Source organism: Neolamprologus multifasciatus, chromosome 23 (genome assembly GCF_963576455.1).
Source record: "Neolamprologus multifasciatus chromosome 23, fNeoMul1.2, whole genome shotgun sequence".
Classification (NCBI taxonomy): Eukaryota; Metazoa; Chordata; class Actinopteri; order Cichliformes; family Cichlidae; genus Neolamprologus; species Neolamprologus multifasciatus.
This window is the reverse complement of record NC_140460.1, coordinates 24,678,954-24,698,375: the sequence shown is the minus strand read 5'-3', so window position 1 is coordinate 24,698,375 and position 19,422 is coordinate 24,678,954. Positions and strand designations below refer to the sequence as shown.

At 39.1% G+C, this 19,422-nt stretch overlaps 1 protein-coding gene across 1 annotated transcript in view; it reads left to right on the top strand.

Annotated features, from left to right (window-relative positions):
* LOC146491659 (aryl hydrocarbon receptor-like) overlaps positions 1-19,422 on the top strand; it is a 94,642-nt gene that overhangs the window by 65,694 nt on the left and 9,526 nt on the right. The window contains 2 exon segments of the mRNA XM_085152596.1: positions 14,463-14,653; positions 14,734-14,823. Of these exon segments, the coding sequence (XP_085008722.1) occupies positions 14,463-14,653; positions 14,734-14,823 (281 nt within the window).

The window sequence follows — 19,422 nt, the reverse complement described above, 5'->3', positions numbered from 1 at the left end:
AAGCGGATCGTTGAATGAAACGGATGAACCAGAATTGGTTTGTAAAAATGTTGCAACTTCAGTGGCGTGGAACTGGTTTAGCTTTGGTCTGTCAGATACACAACAAAGCACTATTTTTGGTAGAGCATGCTAGCGGGCCGTCGTTATTACCGTGTTTTTTGGAAAATATGGCACACTTAAAATTAATTTTCGGAAAATCGACAGTGCCCCTTATAATCCCGTGTGCCTTATGTATGAATTCTGGTTGTGTTTATTGACCTCGAAACGATTTTATGTGGTACACTGTGCTCGAAAATCTGTCAATGTTTTCTGTCAATGCTAAGCTACGAACCCGCACCGCTTGATGGATTGTCGGAGCATTACGGCTATCGTAGGCAGGAGCCTCGCGGAGTGATACGTACTGTGCTTCAACATAATATTACCGTATTGCGTGTGTATAAGCTCTTTTTAGGTTTTGTGGATATTATACACAGAACCATCAAAAAATAGCAAGATGAGACTTTTAAGGGTTAAAGTTACACACAGCCTCAGTGAAAGACCGTTTAGTCCAGTCATCATTCTGCTTATCTGTCCTTATTTGCCTTTCTGTCTTGTTGTTTCTTCACCCTGTAAACCTTGACCCGCTTCTCTTCGAGATAAAGCTTAACCTGAACCCGACCCTAACCTCGGGGAGCGCCACGTACCTGCGGTGCGAAGCTCTTCCCAGGCTCAAGTGAGGAATTCAAGCCCTGATCTGACTGACTGAGCCTCGTTTCAGAGCCGCTGAGTGATGAACTTGTCTCCACTGAATAAATATGTGCTGCTTGGGAGATGAACTCCAGAACTCCTCCTGCCCCAACTTTCATGAGTGATTGGTATGATCCCTGTATGCGCGCGTGAGAGGGTGTGGTGTGCAGTATCAGCGGAGGCACCCGGGGTTGACCCGCTGTTCAGACACAGGAATGTAAACGTTGAGATTTCTTCTCCAGAAGCAGCCTTATCGTAGCGTGAACGAGGTCAGGGGTTTTAGGAAGAGCAGGTTCAGGGCTAGAGGAGTGTGTGTATGTGTCTGTGTGTGGTTTCTGAGTCCATCACGTGTGCCTGCTCGTATGCATGCGTGATGTAGCGCCACACTTTGTAGGACTGATCCAGAACACGAACAAACGGCGGGAATCATTTGTCAGTGTCATTCCTGCAGCTCACTGGAAGATATTATAAAACACAGCTTTCAGAAACCTCTGACATGCGTTACCAAAGATGCCTGCTCTGTTTCTCGTGCGCTGTTTACCTTTTCCTCTGCACATAGTCATGCAAAAAAAAGAAAGTAGATGCTTTTTCACTTCTGACTTTTCATGTATAAGGACATAATGAAAATAATCTGGTCCTGAGCACACTCAGATGAACAACACATGACAGATTATACTGTGTCATTATTTATTTAATTAAAGCTAAGCCAGAAATGCAGAAAAACTAAGCGCAAACCATGACTCAGTAGCTTGTAGAACCACAGAGTAATTGTTTTCTGTTTGACTTTATCGGTCTCTCAGATCATTGTGTAGGAACTTTTGGCCCACTCTTCTTTACAAGAAGAGTTCATCGAGGTTTGCTCCTGAACTGAACGGTTGTATTTGCCTAATTTTAAGACATGTGGAGGTTGAGATTACTTTTTTTCCTGATATGTAAAACCTTAGAACTAAAAGAGACCACTATGACTGTATAGTTTCAATAACAAAACTGCACCAATTAAATGTCTGTAACGTATAGTAGCAGAAACAACTGTTGGTACTGCAGGTGTTTGATCTATTTTCAGATGATTCATTGGAGAAAACTTCACCAAGTGCATCTGGGGTAAACTTTCAAGGGTCATATCGTTGTACGAGGCATTGAGACGAGGCTCATCTTCTATGTTAGAGTCAGATTTGGTTGATTTAAGTTTGATTTAAATATTTGAAATTCAGGACTCAAATAAAAACCGGCCAATAAAGCTACTGCTTCAGTAGAAGCATGCAGGTATGCAGGTGTCCTTAAAGATTTTAATTTGATGAGACATATTGAAAAAAAGATTCTACTCTGTGTATAAACCATTAAAGTAACGATGAGTAAACAGCGCCTGTTTCAGTCTGGTTTGCATGTAATTGGGCTTTTCTGTTCTTTCATGGTTGCGACGTCGGCTTGTTTACCATTTTTCTGTGGGTGCGGCCATCAGTGAAATAGCTGTGGTTATCATGCTGAAACTTTAAACCACAAAGCAGGAAGTCACCATAACGACAGTGGAGGAGGGGGCAGGAAGAGAAGCAGTTAGAAAACAATATGAACATTAGTGTCAAAATCGGCTATCAAAGCGTTGAGGGCGCCTCAGTGGCAAACAGCTGTTAATCAAAATGATTGGCAGGTTGACACAATCAGTTCTAGAGGTGGAAAGGAAGGTAAAACTTCAGTGAAAAGAAAAAAGCATTTCCATTTGTGGTGATTTATATTTACAGCAGTAAGACAGAATAGAGCAGGCATCAATCAACCAACAGAGCCGGTGAAAGTGGGTTGCAAAGCTGCTTGCAGATGCAGCCAAAACTCTGGGCAGGCTGTAGCATATTAAGTTGCATGGCCTTCATGATATTTGCCAAAAGGAAGCGCAGAAGGTTATCCAGGTGAGCAATTAGCTTTTTTTTTTAACTAGAAAGTTACTATAAGGGTAACTTTTACTGTCTGAGAATAAACAAGAAAGAACAAAAAGGGTTTTATGAAATGAATTTATGATTTAAAAAAAATAAAATGTAATTAATAGCATGAAGACTGAAGCAAGCTTGGACTGCAGACCCTGTATTGGTTGATCTTTAAATGGAATCAGTGATGTTTTTCGTTAGGTTAATCATGCAAAGCTTTTCTAGTGGAGTCCAAGAGTAATGAAAACTGTAAATGAGCACAGGAGCACAATCTCTTTTCTTGGCTCGGACTTTGAAGTTAATATTTATATTTGGTTTATAAAGGACCTTTCAGATTATTAGAACCTCCAGTATTTACCATTTGCAAATGTACATCTGATAGGGGAATCTATAGTTCCAAAAGCACTGACTCTCTAAAGAAGATATTTAAATGTGTCAAATTATATTGGAAAAGGTCTGAAATATGTCTCCTGGAGTTAATAATATGACTTATAAAATGTTTTTGCGCACACACACACACACACACACACACGCACACACACACACACACACACACACACACACACACACACCAGATTCCTCTGGAAAGTCCTCAGAACTCTAGACCCTAAACTGATTACTAGAGGATTTAAGTGTCTTATTCATCTGTCCAGCTGCTCTCCAGTTCCTTGTCCAAATCCAAGTTATTTCATGACATTACAAATCCATCAAAAGTGATTAAATGCCTTATTTTGTCCAACTGAGAGTCCAAAACTTACAAAATATTTAAATTATTGTCATGCAAGAAGCAAAAAGCAACATATTCTTGTATTTAAGAAGGTGGAACAATCAGATACTGACATTTTTCTTCAAACAGAGTAATGAGTAAATTACTTAAAAATAATAAAATATTTGTACATTAGCTAGTGAATTAAAGAAGATCTTTAATTTTTATACATGTATTATATAACTCTCAGTGAAATTCTTGCATATGGTCAGTAGGCCTTATTGTTCGAGATGGTTTTCATTGATGCATTTCATACTGTGAATATGGGTACTTAACAAATTAAACACGTTTATTTTAATGCAATGAACCCAAAGGTAAAAAAAAAAGCTTAAGGAAAACAATTCCATCATTGGGAATTTCTCAAAAGAGTCTGTACATTTTTTCTGCTTTCCATAGTTTCAATCACATCTTCGGTCACGTGTTTCCAGAAAACAGCATTCAAGATGAAAAAGATGATTAAAAGTTTGTTCTTCTTCTGGCTTCTGTTTCAGGCTGCTTTTTCAAGCTAATCACAACCTTTTGGGGGGAAGTACAGAAAATCTGTTGAAAAACATGAATGTATATTTTAGGCTCCACAAGTCTGCATGAAATTAGCCCCCAAACAATGACAGTTTGTGCCAAATTTAAGCAAATGTCACTGATTAATCAGATAGTGACTCATTTTAAAAACACAAAGTGTTGATTTAAAGCCAAACGCCAAATGCAAAAGCACTCACAGTGGAGCTTTGAATCTAAACCCCTTCTCGATTTCCTAACCAGACAAGCCCTACTTTTGCAAAGTTCTCGACATTCATGCCCAAACCTGCACAGAGAGGATCAGAAAGTGAGAGAGAGAGAGAGCATGGGTGTTGGAGATCCCGATTCCCTGTCTCACACACACACGCACACACATACACACACACACAAACCCTGCTCCATTCTGCAGTCTAAAGAGATGGAGAACAATGACTCCATTTAGTTCTTGGGTTTCAAAGTCGAACAAAAAAACCACAAAGTGCTTGAGAGCGGGTGTTGCGAGATTGGAGAATGGAGGGGGTGGGCTTGTGGAGATGTAGAGAAAAGAGAGATGAGGAGGTTAGGGGGGAGTTTCAAGGTTTGTGCCAGCCTAAAATGATTTCATGTACTGTGGGTTTGATTAGGAGGTCAACAAGTGCAGAGATTCAGCGCTGAAAGCTTGAACTCATACGAAAGATGGTTTTAAAGGATCCACAGATGGAGTGTCTTGAAGTGAGAATGATCTCTTAAATTACAGTGACAGATGTGAAAAATACTTCTCTCTTTATGTGGATGTTTTAAATGTATTATGCTCAGCTGCAAATTTTCTTAGTATGCATTGACTAAGTATTTTAGTAAGATTTACTAAGCGCAGTTTCCTCTTAGATTACATAATATCAAAATTTTAATAAGTTATATTAGAACCAACAGTAATTTGCAAAGTCCATCAAAAGCGCAACAGACCTGAATTTTTAAAAAAAAAAATTTTTATAATAACAAATGGAATATCTTTCAATTTGGACTGAAGATTAAAAAAAATGTGTGCTCACTTTCAGATAAAATTCTTTAGATATGAACTATATTTAAGGAAAAAGGGTCTGCGCATTATTTAATTCTTAATTAATTTTTAATCCTTAAAACATTTTCATGCCAGTGTTTCAACCCATCCTTCTGTAAATAACATTTGAATTTGCTACTTCAAATAAGTAATGGGGAGAGAAATGGGTTTTGTGCTCATACTAACCTTCATTTGACATCTAATAAAATTATATTAACCAACGTTTTTAGTTTAGTTTAGCTTTTTTCCCCTTCAGTTTATACTTCTGCCACAGTTTTGCTGTTGAAATTTTACTTACTGAAAAATATGAGCATGGGAACGGCATAGTAGGAGCGCCAGAGCTCTTTTTTAAAAGTTTACACTAAAACTGTAGCGGGGTCTTGTTGCCATTAAAAAAACCATAGAAGAAGAATAAGTGGAGGGGTGAGGGTGCTATTGAGGGGCTTGTCCTGTTTTACTAGGGCTGTGGAAGTTGGTAGGAGTCAGCTGTTCCTTGTTAAATGTAACCTTTTTTGAGGAAGAGGGGTGAATGAAGTGGGGTTTTTACCACATCACAAACAGAGCTGGTTCCTCAGGGCACCTGCATAGGTCGTCTAGAGTTTATTTTTGTTTCTGTTTTCTTTTTGTTTTAAATCAACTTATTTTTATCTCACATTTTTAAAGGGAGCTATTTTACTGCTTTCCAGCTCCATAACTTGATTCTCATTTCTCTGCTAGAGTGAAAAAAATCTGCATACACTGATACTCATTATTTGAACAGGATGTATGTACAGGGCTCGCAAAATTTTAAAATCCCTGGTAGCCCTTCGGGCAGGGACTCTTGAGTTTTTGGTAGCCCAAAATAAATTTAAGTAGCCCGAATAAAAAAGAGCAATTTTTTGATTGATGTTTTGTTTCCTTTACAATATTATACATTAAAGTATAATATTGTAACAGAAACAAAACATTAATCAAAAAATTGTTGAAACACAAATTACAACATTGTATAAAAATTACAATCATCAACTCAAATACTTGGTTCTAATTGAACAGAAATTTCTATGAACTTGTAAGAACTGTGTAGGACATGAATCAGTCTGTGTCAGATCCTGAATTTGAAATTTCCACTGAAGTCACGAGTAAGAGGCAAGTGGAACCAAGATCGAGATTTGCTTTTTGAAGTTTGCAAAGACTGCTAAATTTTGCCAGTGGTAGTTCACTCTTTGCAACATAGTACGCTGTTTTAAACTGATTTTTCAGGTTTATTTTTAGTATGTTATTTGCAATTGGTGTTTGTTCTGGGAAAGATATTGCAGACTGAGCAATAATGCATTTCTTGCATTTATCATGGGTTCTAATGGGGGCCTTTCTTAAAATTACTGGTCCCAGTAACAAAGGCTCTTGTCGACTCAGAAATCGAGGGAAAACCAACAACACACCTGGCAGAACATTATGTTATTTACACGGGTGCACATAAGTGGTCCGCATGTGCGCATTCGCTGTCAAAATAAAAGACGCGCACCAGATAAGAAGTTGCAACGCGCGTTTGCGTCCATATAAAAGGCTGTTTTTGTCCGCTAGAGTGGGATTTTCACAGCGCATTCTGCACCACATCTCTGTGCGTTCATCATTTGTTTGAAGCCAGCTCACCTCCTGCAACCACTTTTCCGAGAATACGCGCTTCTTTTGTGGTTCGGACTCCTTCTGACATTTCTTTGGAGGTGGAGGAACATCACAGTAATTGCTTAAAGGAGCTTCTTCGACATCTTTAAGAGTTCTAAACAAATGTCTGTCCTCCTCCAGAAAATCTTATGTTACCAAACGTGCGTTGCAACTTCTTACCTTGTGCACGTTTTTTATTTTGACAGCGAATGCGCACCTGCGGACCACTTATGTGCAGCCCTGGTTGCGTGATCAACCTCTCACATGTTTAAGCTGCGGGAGATTTCACTTGTCATGTTTGCAAAGTAAGCTAACGATTGATAAGACGATGTCAGAGGAATTGGTGTGCAAATTATCGTCACTCACCAATCAGTGCTGTCACTCTCAGTTCACAGTTCGCGCGATTGCAAAGTGAAAGCAAAAAACAAGCGCAAATTCAAACGCGATTTCAATATGTCACATATTGACAGTGGCTCACCGATGCCAATGACATAATTACCCAGCTACATTTCCGAAAGAATGCAAAAGCATTGACATATATTTTTCCTTCCTACGATAGGCCGACGGGCAGGGCAGAGATAGATTCTGGTAGCCCGACTGGAAAAATCGCTAGCCCCAGGACGTCGGGCTAGTGATTTTGCGAGCCCTGATGTATATGACAGAAAATAATGAAAAGCAGAATGGGTTAAATTTAAATATTAGTATATGGGTAGCAGGATGAAAGAAGTAGTTTTTTACCAGAGTGGGGAGTTCCCCAGGGCACCTGTGTCGGTCCTCTCTTTTTTTTTTTTTTCTTTTTTTTAAATTTAATGTAGTCCTTATCGTATTGTAACACTTGTTTTTGCAGTAAGAATTTTCCAATTCTTTGTGTGGCTTATTTTGTTTTTTATTCTTTGATTTTTGTCAATTATCACTTTGGCACTTTCTCTATTTATACCTCACAACCTTCTTTTATGTTTTCTTCTTCCTCATGTTAATCACACGTCTGTCTTCTTCTTTTCGTGACTAAAATAGCTCATTGTTGCCGTACTTAGATGCTGAACCACTAAACCAGATGCCTCTAGCTATGACTGTGTTACAGGCTCTCTCTGGGCATGCCCAGACAAACAGCTCACCCCCCCCCACCCCCACCCCCCCCCTACCCCCACGCCCCACACACGCACTCAAACCACACTGAGCCAACGGTGAAATCGAAGACAAGGACGCACACTTCAAGAATTCTTGTGATTAGTTTTGGCTGGTATACAGCTTAACTCGATATTTGTTCACACATACAGCGCATATTGTTTGTGTTATTGAAAGCTGCTTGGCATTTACACCTCTAATCATCAATCAGTTCAGTAAAGTGTGTCTCACTCAGACAACAAGTCCCATCCTGTCCAGTTTCTGTTTAAATTGCAGTACATTTCGTTACCGTAAGTGTCACTTTTCTTCACATGGTGGATGACTAAATTTAGAGTAATCTGTTGAGAAATTAATATCTGGCATTCCTACTTCATGAAGCAATGTTTGTATTACAGAAAGGAAGTCAAACTAGGTGTTATGAGAGCGAGTAGGTGCACCGGGATGCCAGGTTATTTCATAACAAAGTTTATTTCTTATATTTACTGTATATAAGATGATTATGATTCTAAGATTGATGGAAGTTTCTTCTCTTCTTCTTTAGTAACGAATGAAAGAAATTAAAGAATGGCATAAATCCCACATGTGTGGATCACGTGCTTCAGCCACAGACTCCTCTGTAAAGCTCTTGAAGCACGAGGATTATTTACTAACAGTGTTTTTCTGAGCTCAGCATGAGCTGCAGGGGCTGTACTTTTTGGATGTTATCGACTGTTTTGTTGCAGTTGTTTTATTTCCTGCGTCTTCAATTCCAGCCACTTATCTTCTTCCGCTTATGCAGATCAAGGTTGTGGTTGGGCTGGACCTTATCCCAGCTGTCACTAGGAAAGAGGCATGCTACACCCTGGACAGGTTATCACTCCATCACAGGTCTAATGCAAAGAAACTGTCTTTAGTTCAGCAAGCTGGATACTTTTAACATGTGCTGAAAAGCCTGATGAGCATAGCAGCATTAATGTTGTTGCTTTCTCTACTGTCCATTGTATCTTTAATATAGCCAAAAGTGTGAAACTATAACTATATACTATATAACTATATATAAACTATAAGTCCCAGCTCATAAAGTGTGTGGCCACCCGTCTTTCACATCATGGGTGCTTGGGGAATATGGTTTGAGTAGCACGCTCAGGAGGAGCTATATAAATTATTTTTGCTGTAAAATATGCATTGATTATTTAAATTTCCTTATATGATTGTGACAATCGCAAATAAGATAAACATTTGTTAGAGGAAGAATATACTGTATACATACACATGGGTACAGAGCTTATAAACTCTGGTAATGAAACTGTGCTGACACTATACCATGCAGGGACTCACTTTTTAGCGCTGTGCACACCTATGCTGTTATTTAAGAGCAAAAACCAACAGTGATCTGATAACAAGCAAGTGCATAAACATACAGCAGCTATGCGCTGGCTGTTTTGAAAGCCAGTTTTACAAACCATCTTGATGACCATTGTTGTATTCACAGGCAAAGTAAAGCCACCCAATCTTTACCTAACAGTTGATAACAGGCAAATGTGCACTTATATATATATAGATAGATATATTTGCTGTCAAAATAAAAGACGCGCAACAGATGAGAAGTTGCAACGCGTGTTTGCATACATATAAAAGACACTGGTTTTGTCCGCTAGAGTGGGATTTTCACGGCATCTCTGTGCGTTCATCATTTGTTTGAAGCCAGCTCATGTCCTGCAACCACTTTTCCGAGAATATGCGCTTCTTTTGTGGTTCGGACTCCTTCTGACATTTCTTTGGAGGTGGAGGAACACCAAAGTAATTGCTTAAAGGAGCTTCTTCGACATCTTTAAGAGTTCTAAACAAATGTCTGTCCTCCTCCAGAAAATCTACCCATGTGCCCAAACGTGCGTTGCAACTTCTTATCTTGTGCGTGTCTTTTATTTAGACAGCAAATGCGCACCTGCGGACCACTTATTTGCACCCCTGCATATATATATATATATATATATATATATATATATATATATATATATATATGTGCTGTGATTAAGTGCTGTCAGCGTTAATCTCATTAAAATGACATTAACGCCATAACCGCATTAACACGGCAAATCTCCGTCAACGAGTTAGCGCGGTTAGCTCATTAGCGCGTTAGCGCGTTGACGCATTGATATATATTCCCTGCTCCCTGCTAACAAATAAGCTACTTTGGCTACAATAATCCTGTAGCCACAGACTGTAGATGAGGCTTGTGTGTCTGGTGATTGACTGGGTTTTGCTCATTTCAGTTGATTCCCTGAGACAAATGACTTCACAGTCATTTTACAGAGCTGTGGTTTCTTTGCATTTTTCCAGTGTCTCTTTTTGTCTCTGGTTTTACTTCCTGTCTTATTTTTGTAGTTGGCTTTCTGTGGCACCTTTTGTTGTATTACTTCCTGTCTTTGTCTTTTTCCCCTCCTTAGAAGCTCTATGCATTTTTATAATCCCTGTTTGTCACCAAGCACTCCCCATACTTCCCAACACATTTTGATTCCTGATTTGAATCTTTTTGTTGTTGGACCTGACTTTAGCTTCTGCGATTGTGTGGCAAACACTTTTTTGGAGAGATCTTACATTTTTAAATCTCCTATCAGTGTAGTGATGTTATGCAAGCGTACAATGCAGTTATTTAAAAGAATTCCATGTTAAACATCAAATGGGTACATGAAATGTGGCATTAAAAATGGAGAAAAAAATCATCTATTCTTTATGAGCCTTGAGGCGACTTTTGTTGTGATTTGGCGCTATATAAATAAAATTGAATTGAATTGAATTATTAAGCCTATGTAACCAAAATCTCAAAAACAAATGGAAGAATTTATTTTCTCTTCTTCTTTAAAATAAAATACTGGTGAAATATCTTTGGTGATGGGAACTGATGATGAGATATAGCAGACAACGTCAAATTGGACTCCTGGGAATGTGGCTAATCAGCATTTTTTCACTGCTGAATGACTGAAATCAGCCATGTCAGAAGTTCTTGTACAGTTTTTATTAGCATTACCTATAGCTGTCAACAACTGCCCTCATAGAGTTGCTAAATACCCCAACCTAAATGCCTATGGTTGTGCCGGGACGCTTCCCTGTGGGAATCTAAACCCATTAAGCAGGTAAATATTTCCCAGCTCGATAAACACAGTCAAAATAAAATCATGTCTGTACATAACTCCTCAGACTGATCCTGTAAATGCTGCTGTAGGCCTGCGAGAAAAAAGGATTCAGTATTCAAATTCATGACTTGCGAAAAGGCGTGAAATCGATTGGTGCTGTTATGTTTTCCCATAAATCATGTTAAATGCTGTGCAAAGCGTGCCGTGGGAGCAGTAAAACATTTGGCATGGTACCGGGGGGGGGGAAAACTTCCTGAGATGGGGGAGAAAGCAAAGAAGCATGGGATTAAAAATGAGTCTGTTATTGAAGTATGCATGTTGACACACCCCACAGTGCTCGATGGGAACTTACTAAAAGAAGCCAATATGCTACCCACAGGTAAACAGTAATCATCTTTGAGCTGAGCTTTAAGCTTCATCCTGCATTTCATCATGCTATCATATAAAAAAAACGGAGCATTGTAATGCAACTTTTTGTAATGTGGTTTAGCATGTTGTTATTTGTGCTCTGTGGATTTATACAATGAAGCTTTGCATGATGAAAATCACACAGAATCAAATGGTCACTGTAAATTTTCCATGAACAGTCTCCAGACTGTTAACTTACAGATGCTTTTGTTGTTATTTAGAGTCCAGCCATTATCTTATTGTTGTTTGTGCATTTGTTAGTACAGTTGCTTATATAATCTTGTGCTATGTATGAGCAGGTTTGGGCGTGAATTTTGCTGTTAATGTTTGCTTCTTCACCAAAGGTGGCATTTAACTTAAAATCAATGTCATGCTGTATCGTATCTTAACTTATTGTATTGTAAAATATCGTATGATATCACTGTATCATACAGTATTGTGTCATTATCCTAAACTGTTTTCTCTTACCGTGTCAAGATGACTTACCCTTTTATAGCTTATCGTATTTTATGATATCATATCTCACATATCGTACAATATTCTGTCATAATGTATCATGACGTATCTTGACATATGCGTTATCCACTTGTAGTGACTTTCACATATAAACTCTTTTTGATGTCATTTTTATAGTTTTTTTTAATTAATTACTTTTGTCCCAATTAAATAATACTATATCAGAGCTTGGAAGCACCCCAGCATTTTGTAAATTCCAGTGTTAAGTCCATGCAGCACCATTAATTACAACATTTAAAGAAGAAACTGATTTATATCTTTTACCAAGCTAAAGATGTAGCCGTCTCTGCAGGGTATGTTTCTTTGGCTTTTTGGTGTATTTTAATATTTGTACCAAGCGTTCCATACCTCAGATTATTATGTGTACCAGATCGTTTGTGTGGTCAAGAATGTGTCTTTTGATATAAACTCTGAAATGTAATGCTGCCTCTCTCTCTCTCAGGAAACTCACGCACTGACGCTGATGTGCCCAGTTTAGCCCACACTAGTACATTTCCTCTCCGTGTGCTTTAGTGTGTTTAACCAACCCATCTGGTTTGCTTTTCCTCCGGCATGTTCCTGTCTTTGTACCAGGCAAATATCAGATTATCTGGCTCTGGTGGTATTTTTATGGCTCCAAGCAAACTGAAGTCTTTCTCTTGGAAGATCCCAGTAGTTGGGAAAATGTTCCTGATATTCTCCGTGCTTGTTTTATTTAACCACATATTTGACTTTAAAGCAACTTAAACCAAACAGAGCATATCAAAACTGAATTATTTAACTTTGTGTCAAAAATTCAATAAAAGATCATCGAGTCGTTCGAATTCTGGCTTGAGTGCTCAAATCTGGTACTTTTGTTGCTTTTCTGACCATAGAGCATCACTAATTTACCTATACTTGTTACAGTGAGTTGATAAATTAGGGAGCTGTGTGTCTCCAATGACTATAATTAGAGATATCCACTCTCTATGACATCATTAAGATCCAAGAGTAGAAAAAACCCACCTCTTAAGGACTTCTTATACTTAAATTGACTTTATTATTCAAAACTTTTCCAATGTTTAATCCACATTGGAGTTGCATTTTTTCCACAGCCTCTAGTTTTGTGCCTTTAATCATTTAGAAGACTTTGCTGAAGGCCCCATTTCAGAGCAAAGTTTGAGCTTGTCAAACATAATCATTGCAGGGAAGAGTTTCTTTCCTAAAAAAGCTCTGTGTGATTTTTGTTTTCAGGCAGTTATAATCCGAGGGTTTTTATCCAGTATCTCTAAATTATACACGAAATGCCTTTATGATTGTTTTGTTGGAGAAGAGGCTGCAACGCAACTCCTCTCGTGCTCTTAGAAAACCAGATTGATCCAAGCCTCTCCGGCAGCTCCCAGGGCCTCTGTCAACCACTTCACATGAGCTCTGTCGTCCAAAATGGCTGCCTCCCCGCTGCGTTTGGTCCATGGGGGGAAACGCCGAGGCCAACGGGTAATTTTGTGGCTCCGTCTGTTATCCTCATTCAGCCTGGACTTTTAACAAGGACGGGGGCTGAGCAAGCCTCCAGGAATTGAATTTCAAAACCCAGTGCTTGGGCTGGGACAGAAGCATTGTCAGTACTCTAAACCAGCAGTCTGCACAGAGTGAAGGCTGCCACTATTATTTTTTGGATTAATCAACTCATTTTTCATCTTTAAATCTGTTTCCCCTCCCCCTAAAACCAAAACAATTTCAATTTGCTATATAAAACTTGAAGAATAACAACAAATCAAGAAGCTGAACCTGTGAGATATTAGTAATTTTTGATGTTTAGAGTAGACATGTTGGAGATAAGGATGTTTTTATAGTTTCAAGATTTAGTATTTTGGAGTTTTAAAGGCGTTCCAGTGCTTGATTCTGTCAAATCACTGTGCTTTTTTAGTGTTGCTCTATATAAAAGCAAATTTGCACAGACCTTTTATGCCCTGTGAGAAAAAAAAACACAAGAGCACCACTAAAAAAACTTTACAACGAGCTCTACAAGACAAGGAAAAGCAAAATACTGTGACGGTAAAACACCAAGGCCGAAGAAAAGAAAAAATATCCAGAAGTGTAAAATGCATATCTCAATATCAGTGCGAGGCAAACAGTAAAAACCAACAAACCAACCGAGTGTAGTAAAAACACTCCAGACTCCTTCAGTCCTTCTATCGCCCTTTAAGACCGGCTTCCATCTTCGAAAACCACCTGCTTCCTCCCTGAGGGGGTGTGCTAAGCTGCTTTGGGGCAGTTCTTTTTTTCTCTTGTTTTTCTTTGCGATAAAAGCTGATCGATTAGTGCCAGAAAGGGAAGAGGAAGAGAAGGGAGAGCAGAGTTACGATGTTGTAAGATGACAGGAAGCAGGAGGCAGCTCCACCCTGATGGAAAGAGACAGTGATGTTCCGCTTTTTTCTCACTTCATATTTCATCAGAGATTCTTGAGAAATTTGACAGTTTTGTAATAAGACAGCCAGCTGTTTCAAGATGAGGTCAGAGTCATGTTTGCATCACTTTTTATTTGTTTAGCACGTCTCAAACTGCATTCGGTTTGGCCCTGTGGGGTCTTCTGTGTTAAAACAAAATCAAAAGTGGAAAATAAATCCAACAACAAAGCAAAATAGTCTTTTTTTTTACCCCCCAAGCAATCCTCATTGGTGTTTTAAATGTCATACACGTTTTAAAGCTTCAGCAAATTAACTGTTCATCTTCATCACCTGCAGCCACCATGAAGATGGGCCAGAACAACAACTCCAGCTACACCAGCGAGCGGAGCATCATGTTTGGAGGAAACAGCCAGAGCTCGGCGCTGCAGCCATCCTCCGCAACCTCCACTGCCCCCTCCTCCTTCACGACTTCCACAGTGACCTCCATCGATGGGGTGAACTTCTCTGAGGGAGACCTGCTGCTTCAGGTAACGCCTTTCACGTGCTTGTGGCTTATTTCAGACATTCTGGTAGAATGAAGATGGTAAAGCTTGTTTTCGATCTCCAGGCGTTGAGCGGCTTCGTGTTGGTGGTGACAGCTGAAGGCTACGTCTTCTACACGTCCCCCACCATTCAGGACTTCCTCGGCTTCCATCAGGTATAAGAGAAACATTATGATCAGTACTTCAGATCCTTGCACCACATAAAAAGTGGGATAAAAATGTCAAAAATGTTCATTGTTATAGTTATATTTGATTTTTTTTTGCATGTGAAAAGTGGTAGGATCTATCATGAAGAATTCAAATGTATTTCCACCTAGCAGCATTGGAACAAAAAAGCTTTGAAACAGTCTGAAAAGTGGCAGCAAACCAACAAGACGACCGTTTGGACTAATCTAGCTTGAAATTTCACCTTCCATGACCCATCATCCAATAATTCAGGTGGAAAAAACACATGATGAACAGATGGTCAGTAACAGTTTAGTAACATAAAACTGTTTATACACAGAGCTCCTCATCAGGAAGTCAAGAATAGAAATCATAGCAGAAGAAAATAGATACCAAGTAAAAACTCTCAACTCTAACCCTCTCAACCCTATCCCTACCCAACTCTGTATGTTGTTGCTGTTTCCTCATTGCCAAAATTTAACAACAACAAACACAAATTTCATGTTCCGATTGCCTAAGATTAGGTTTGGCATCAACCTCAAAGGTTTAATAAACATCTTTAAAAACTCGTGCACACAATAATGATAAGAATTTTTAATAAAATGGAATTCTTGCAGTAGATTTTTCACTAGATCTCTCACAATGGGGTCTAATCTGTTTTTTTTATTTGAGTAATAGCCTGAAATTTTATGTTTTGGATAAACTTCCAGCAACCTTTTTGTCATCTATGGTCCAGTTTCTGATCATCCCGTCAGGCAACACTCAAAATCACAGAACAAAGGAAAAATCAAATATGTTTAATAATTAATCCCCATCAAAAGAAACCATCAACAACAACCAAGTTGCAGCTGGAGAAGCTGTGTAGTCTTGCTTGCTTGAGGCTGGTGGCTGATAAAGGGGAGATCATAGGTACTGTTGTATGACAAACCAAGAAATAAACACGGGTTTTGTTTATTCAAAGAATCGAAGCTAAAATGTGTGTAACTTCAACCAGGAGAGTATGAAAGGAGCTAACAGGAAGTGGTAGTCTCTCCTATGCCAACCCTAGGCATGCCTCTGTGCACACTTGAGGTGGAGGCAGTTAGCATGCACAACTCAAACATTCTTAAATCAATACCACAAAGCCAGTAATGATTGCCAAGAGTGTAAAGCTGATGTGCCAAGCTAAAATCAAACCGTAGCCCAGGGGTGTCTCGCTCATTTTAGCAGCCCGGGGCACATACGCTCCAATTTGGTCTCAGCTGGCCTCAACCTGTGTAACCCTTCACTGTGCAGGTTTGATTTATTTTTACAAGGCAAACATGGGAAAAAAAAATCAAGTTTTAGAATAAAAAGCTGCACTTTTAAAACTTTAAAGAGACTTTAGTTTGAGTTTATTTTGAAATTAAATCTTATTCTAGCAAGAAGAACAAATACATTTGTATTAATGTCTTGATGAATTGATATTATTAAATATTGATATTTGCATTAAATAACAAGTGATATCGAGATGCTCAGGATTGTCCAGTTGTTCGAGTTGTCCCTGTTGAAAGTGTAACTTTTAAACGTTGCCACCGATGCGTTGTTTGCTCGTCCAGCAGCAGTTAGTTTAGTGATTACTTAATGGGTCGTTACCCATACAGTGCTCAAGATCAAGGACCTATTTGTCATTTTACAGCCACATTTCCCTTTTCACAAGAATTACTGTTCCTTCCAAAGTATTTCAGTGAAATGAGATCAAATCATCCTTAATATGACAGTTTGCAAGTCTCCTTGGGATTCTCAGTGTACTTAAACTGGTCCACCCGAGACCCAAGGAAAAACAGTATCTTTCAATGGGCTGGGGCTCAGGAGGATATAGCCAACCAGTAACCTGTGAACTGCGACAGATTCTGATTCTGAAATTGAAGGTTTTTTTAAACAACCTAAAGGCCTGACAGTGAGGCTAAACCTTTGCACATAACTTGTCTTTGTATATTAGAGTAAGGATGTCCTAAATCCGAAGGCGGGCCGTGTTTTTCCTTTTATGGAGCAACAACGGTCAGTTTCCAGAAATGATCAAATCAGCTGGTAAAAAGAGAAGACTGCATGCAGAAATAAGTTTTTACTGCACAAGAACCTGTTTCCACTTCAGTGACCTCCTGAACTCTGATGTTCCTCTAAAAACATCCTTTAACAGTACACCGCCACAGTTTTTTAGCCTTTCATCTAACAAGCAGTGGGTTTCAGTTCACATTTGTTGTCCATGAAAGTCAGGTCACACAGATTTCAATCTATTGCCTTCTTTTTTTCCTCACAAACAAGGACTGCTTGTAAATCCTAGAACTTAGATCTTTTGACTTTTAATAGCTGATCAAAAACACAAAAAAACCCTAACAAGGAGTATTCGACTTAGGATTTAAAATCAATCAGGGACTCACATTTAGAGATGTTGAAATGTTTCACACATGACCAATTGATGTAGCAGGATCAAAAATAGTATTTTTCCAATTTTCAAAGTAAATCAAACAATTTTGCATTTTGTTCACAGTCACTTGTGATGCTTTGACTTGAATAAATACCTGCAGCCCCACATGGCATGCATGGATTGGTCCAATTCAGTATCAGGACCAGCCAGGGTCTGGCTGTGAATCATGTTTTCTGCTGTTCTTCTACACGTCCTGCAGTTCAGTCGTTGACACAGATCTTAGGCGTAACGTATACGTTGGACTCGGTTAAATCCTTTTGAATCCATTCAAAGATTACAGCTACTTCAACCTCCATGTTCCCACACAGCCTTGACCAGTTTATAATAGACAACTCCACCTTCATAAGTCGGTCTCAAGTCAGTCTTTTTCTCATTTTGACATTTAGGATTTTTTTGTACTTTGCTTGTTCAGCGAGTGAAATTCAGTCGTGTTAACATCAGCAGCAGCCAGTAAAGACATATTACTGGTGGGTACACCACACTTCTTTAAATAAAGCAGGAGAAATCATGGACTCCACCTAAGATTTGGCCATAAAATCCAGTGACAAGGCTTCAGTGAGTCTTTTTCTCAGCTTTAGGTTCCGATAAAATAAAAACATTTACCATTATAGGTTTTTTGTCTTTGCTCATATAGATATACAAACGCTTAATCTAAATTGGGATTTTGGATTTTCAGCTGGTTGTGATTCAGATTCTTTCCTTTGACTTTAATAAATACCTGCAGCTTAATCAAGGCCTCCAGGTTGTAATGTTTTGTGCTCCTTTTCTGCACACCCTACAGGTCAGCTGATATAGATGGATTTCATGAGTCTAAAGTGGGCTTTTTTTGTAATGAAGCAGCTTTTGTCTGACTAAACCCTGTACTCCACCTAAGCTCTCAGATTTAGAACGGCTCAGGACGGTCAGGCAGGGTATAGTTAATGTGTGTAAACTGGCCCTATGGTTACCAAGCCTTAGAAACAAGCCACGACTCAGCAGTAGGGACATGACATTGTTGTAGTTAGACAAACAGCACTACAGGTTTTTACCCGACTTGTTTCAGTACATCCTAAAAGTTACATCAGAAACATTAACATTTAAAATGTGACTTTTGAAAAATAAAAAAGTTGCTTCATTACTTCTTAAGAAAGATTTATTTTTTAAAGTTTCGGTATTTCGAATGACTAAGTAGTCGAGTTGTGTGTGAGTGATGTGTCTGCGTTTGTTTCTGTGAGTATGCGTGCGTGCATGACAACTGCTTTGTGAGCGGTGAACTCTTGACTTATAAACAAATCCGTTTGAACCGGGGTTAAAGATGTAGTCTGTAGTCTGGGAAGAAAAAGCACAAGGAAAAGAAAAAAAAAAAACCTAAAAAAATGTTGCCTGGAGAGAGTGCACGTGGTAAACAGCCCTCACACACACACACACACACACATTTGAACACTCATTCACATGCATGACATGGTCTGAAGTGGGGCTGCAGATCAGGGCAGGAAACGTTTTGTTTTGGAGGCTGCAGTGACTTTTAAAACCCCAACTCACCAGCTGCTTCAACTGTTTATGACTTTATAAAGTGTATTTATAGAGCAGCTCTGAGTACAGTCATGGAGGAGACAAAAGAGGAAACAGACGTGAAGAAAACATGGAGATTACTGTAAAAATCAAGGGCCTGAGTATTTCTCTAGAAAAAGCCACAAATCCTCACTTTAGGACTGCTTTGTGCGCAGCGAATCCTCATGAGAAGTTCGAGGCCATTTTTCAGCGTCTCTCACAAAGGAGGGTTTTGTGTTGGGCTTTGTTTGCTGAGGTGTGGCTCTCTCAACACCTTGCTCCTTTAGCAACAACAACAGCGCCTCTGTTTCCAGCCCCGTCCATCAGCTCTGACTGCTGGGAGCATTATTCGCTCCATGTGTGTTTACACCTGCATCATCGCTCTTGAACGCACCTCGGCAGGACAAACACTGGAAAGGTGGGAAGGCGTAGGACCGGGTCTGTGGAACCATTATTTAATATTTGTCGTTCTCAGAAAGTGACGTCCTTTACACCTTTTGTTAGTGCAGTTTGTGAACCTGATGCTCACGAAAACCAGGATGGAGGTCAACATTGTTTATGTTTACTCAAAAAGCTTTAAAATAAAGGCAAGCCCACCTCTGCTTTCTGTCTC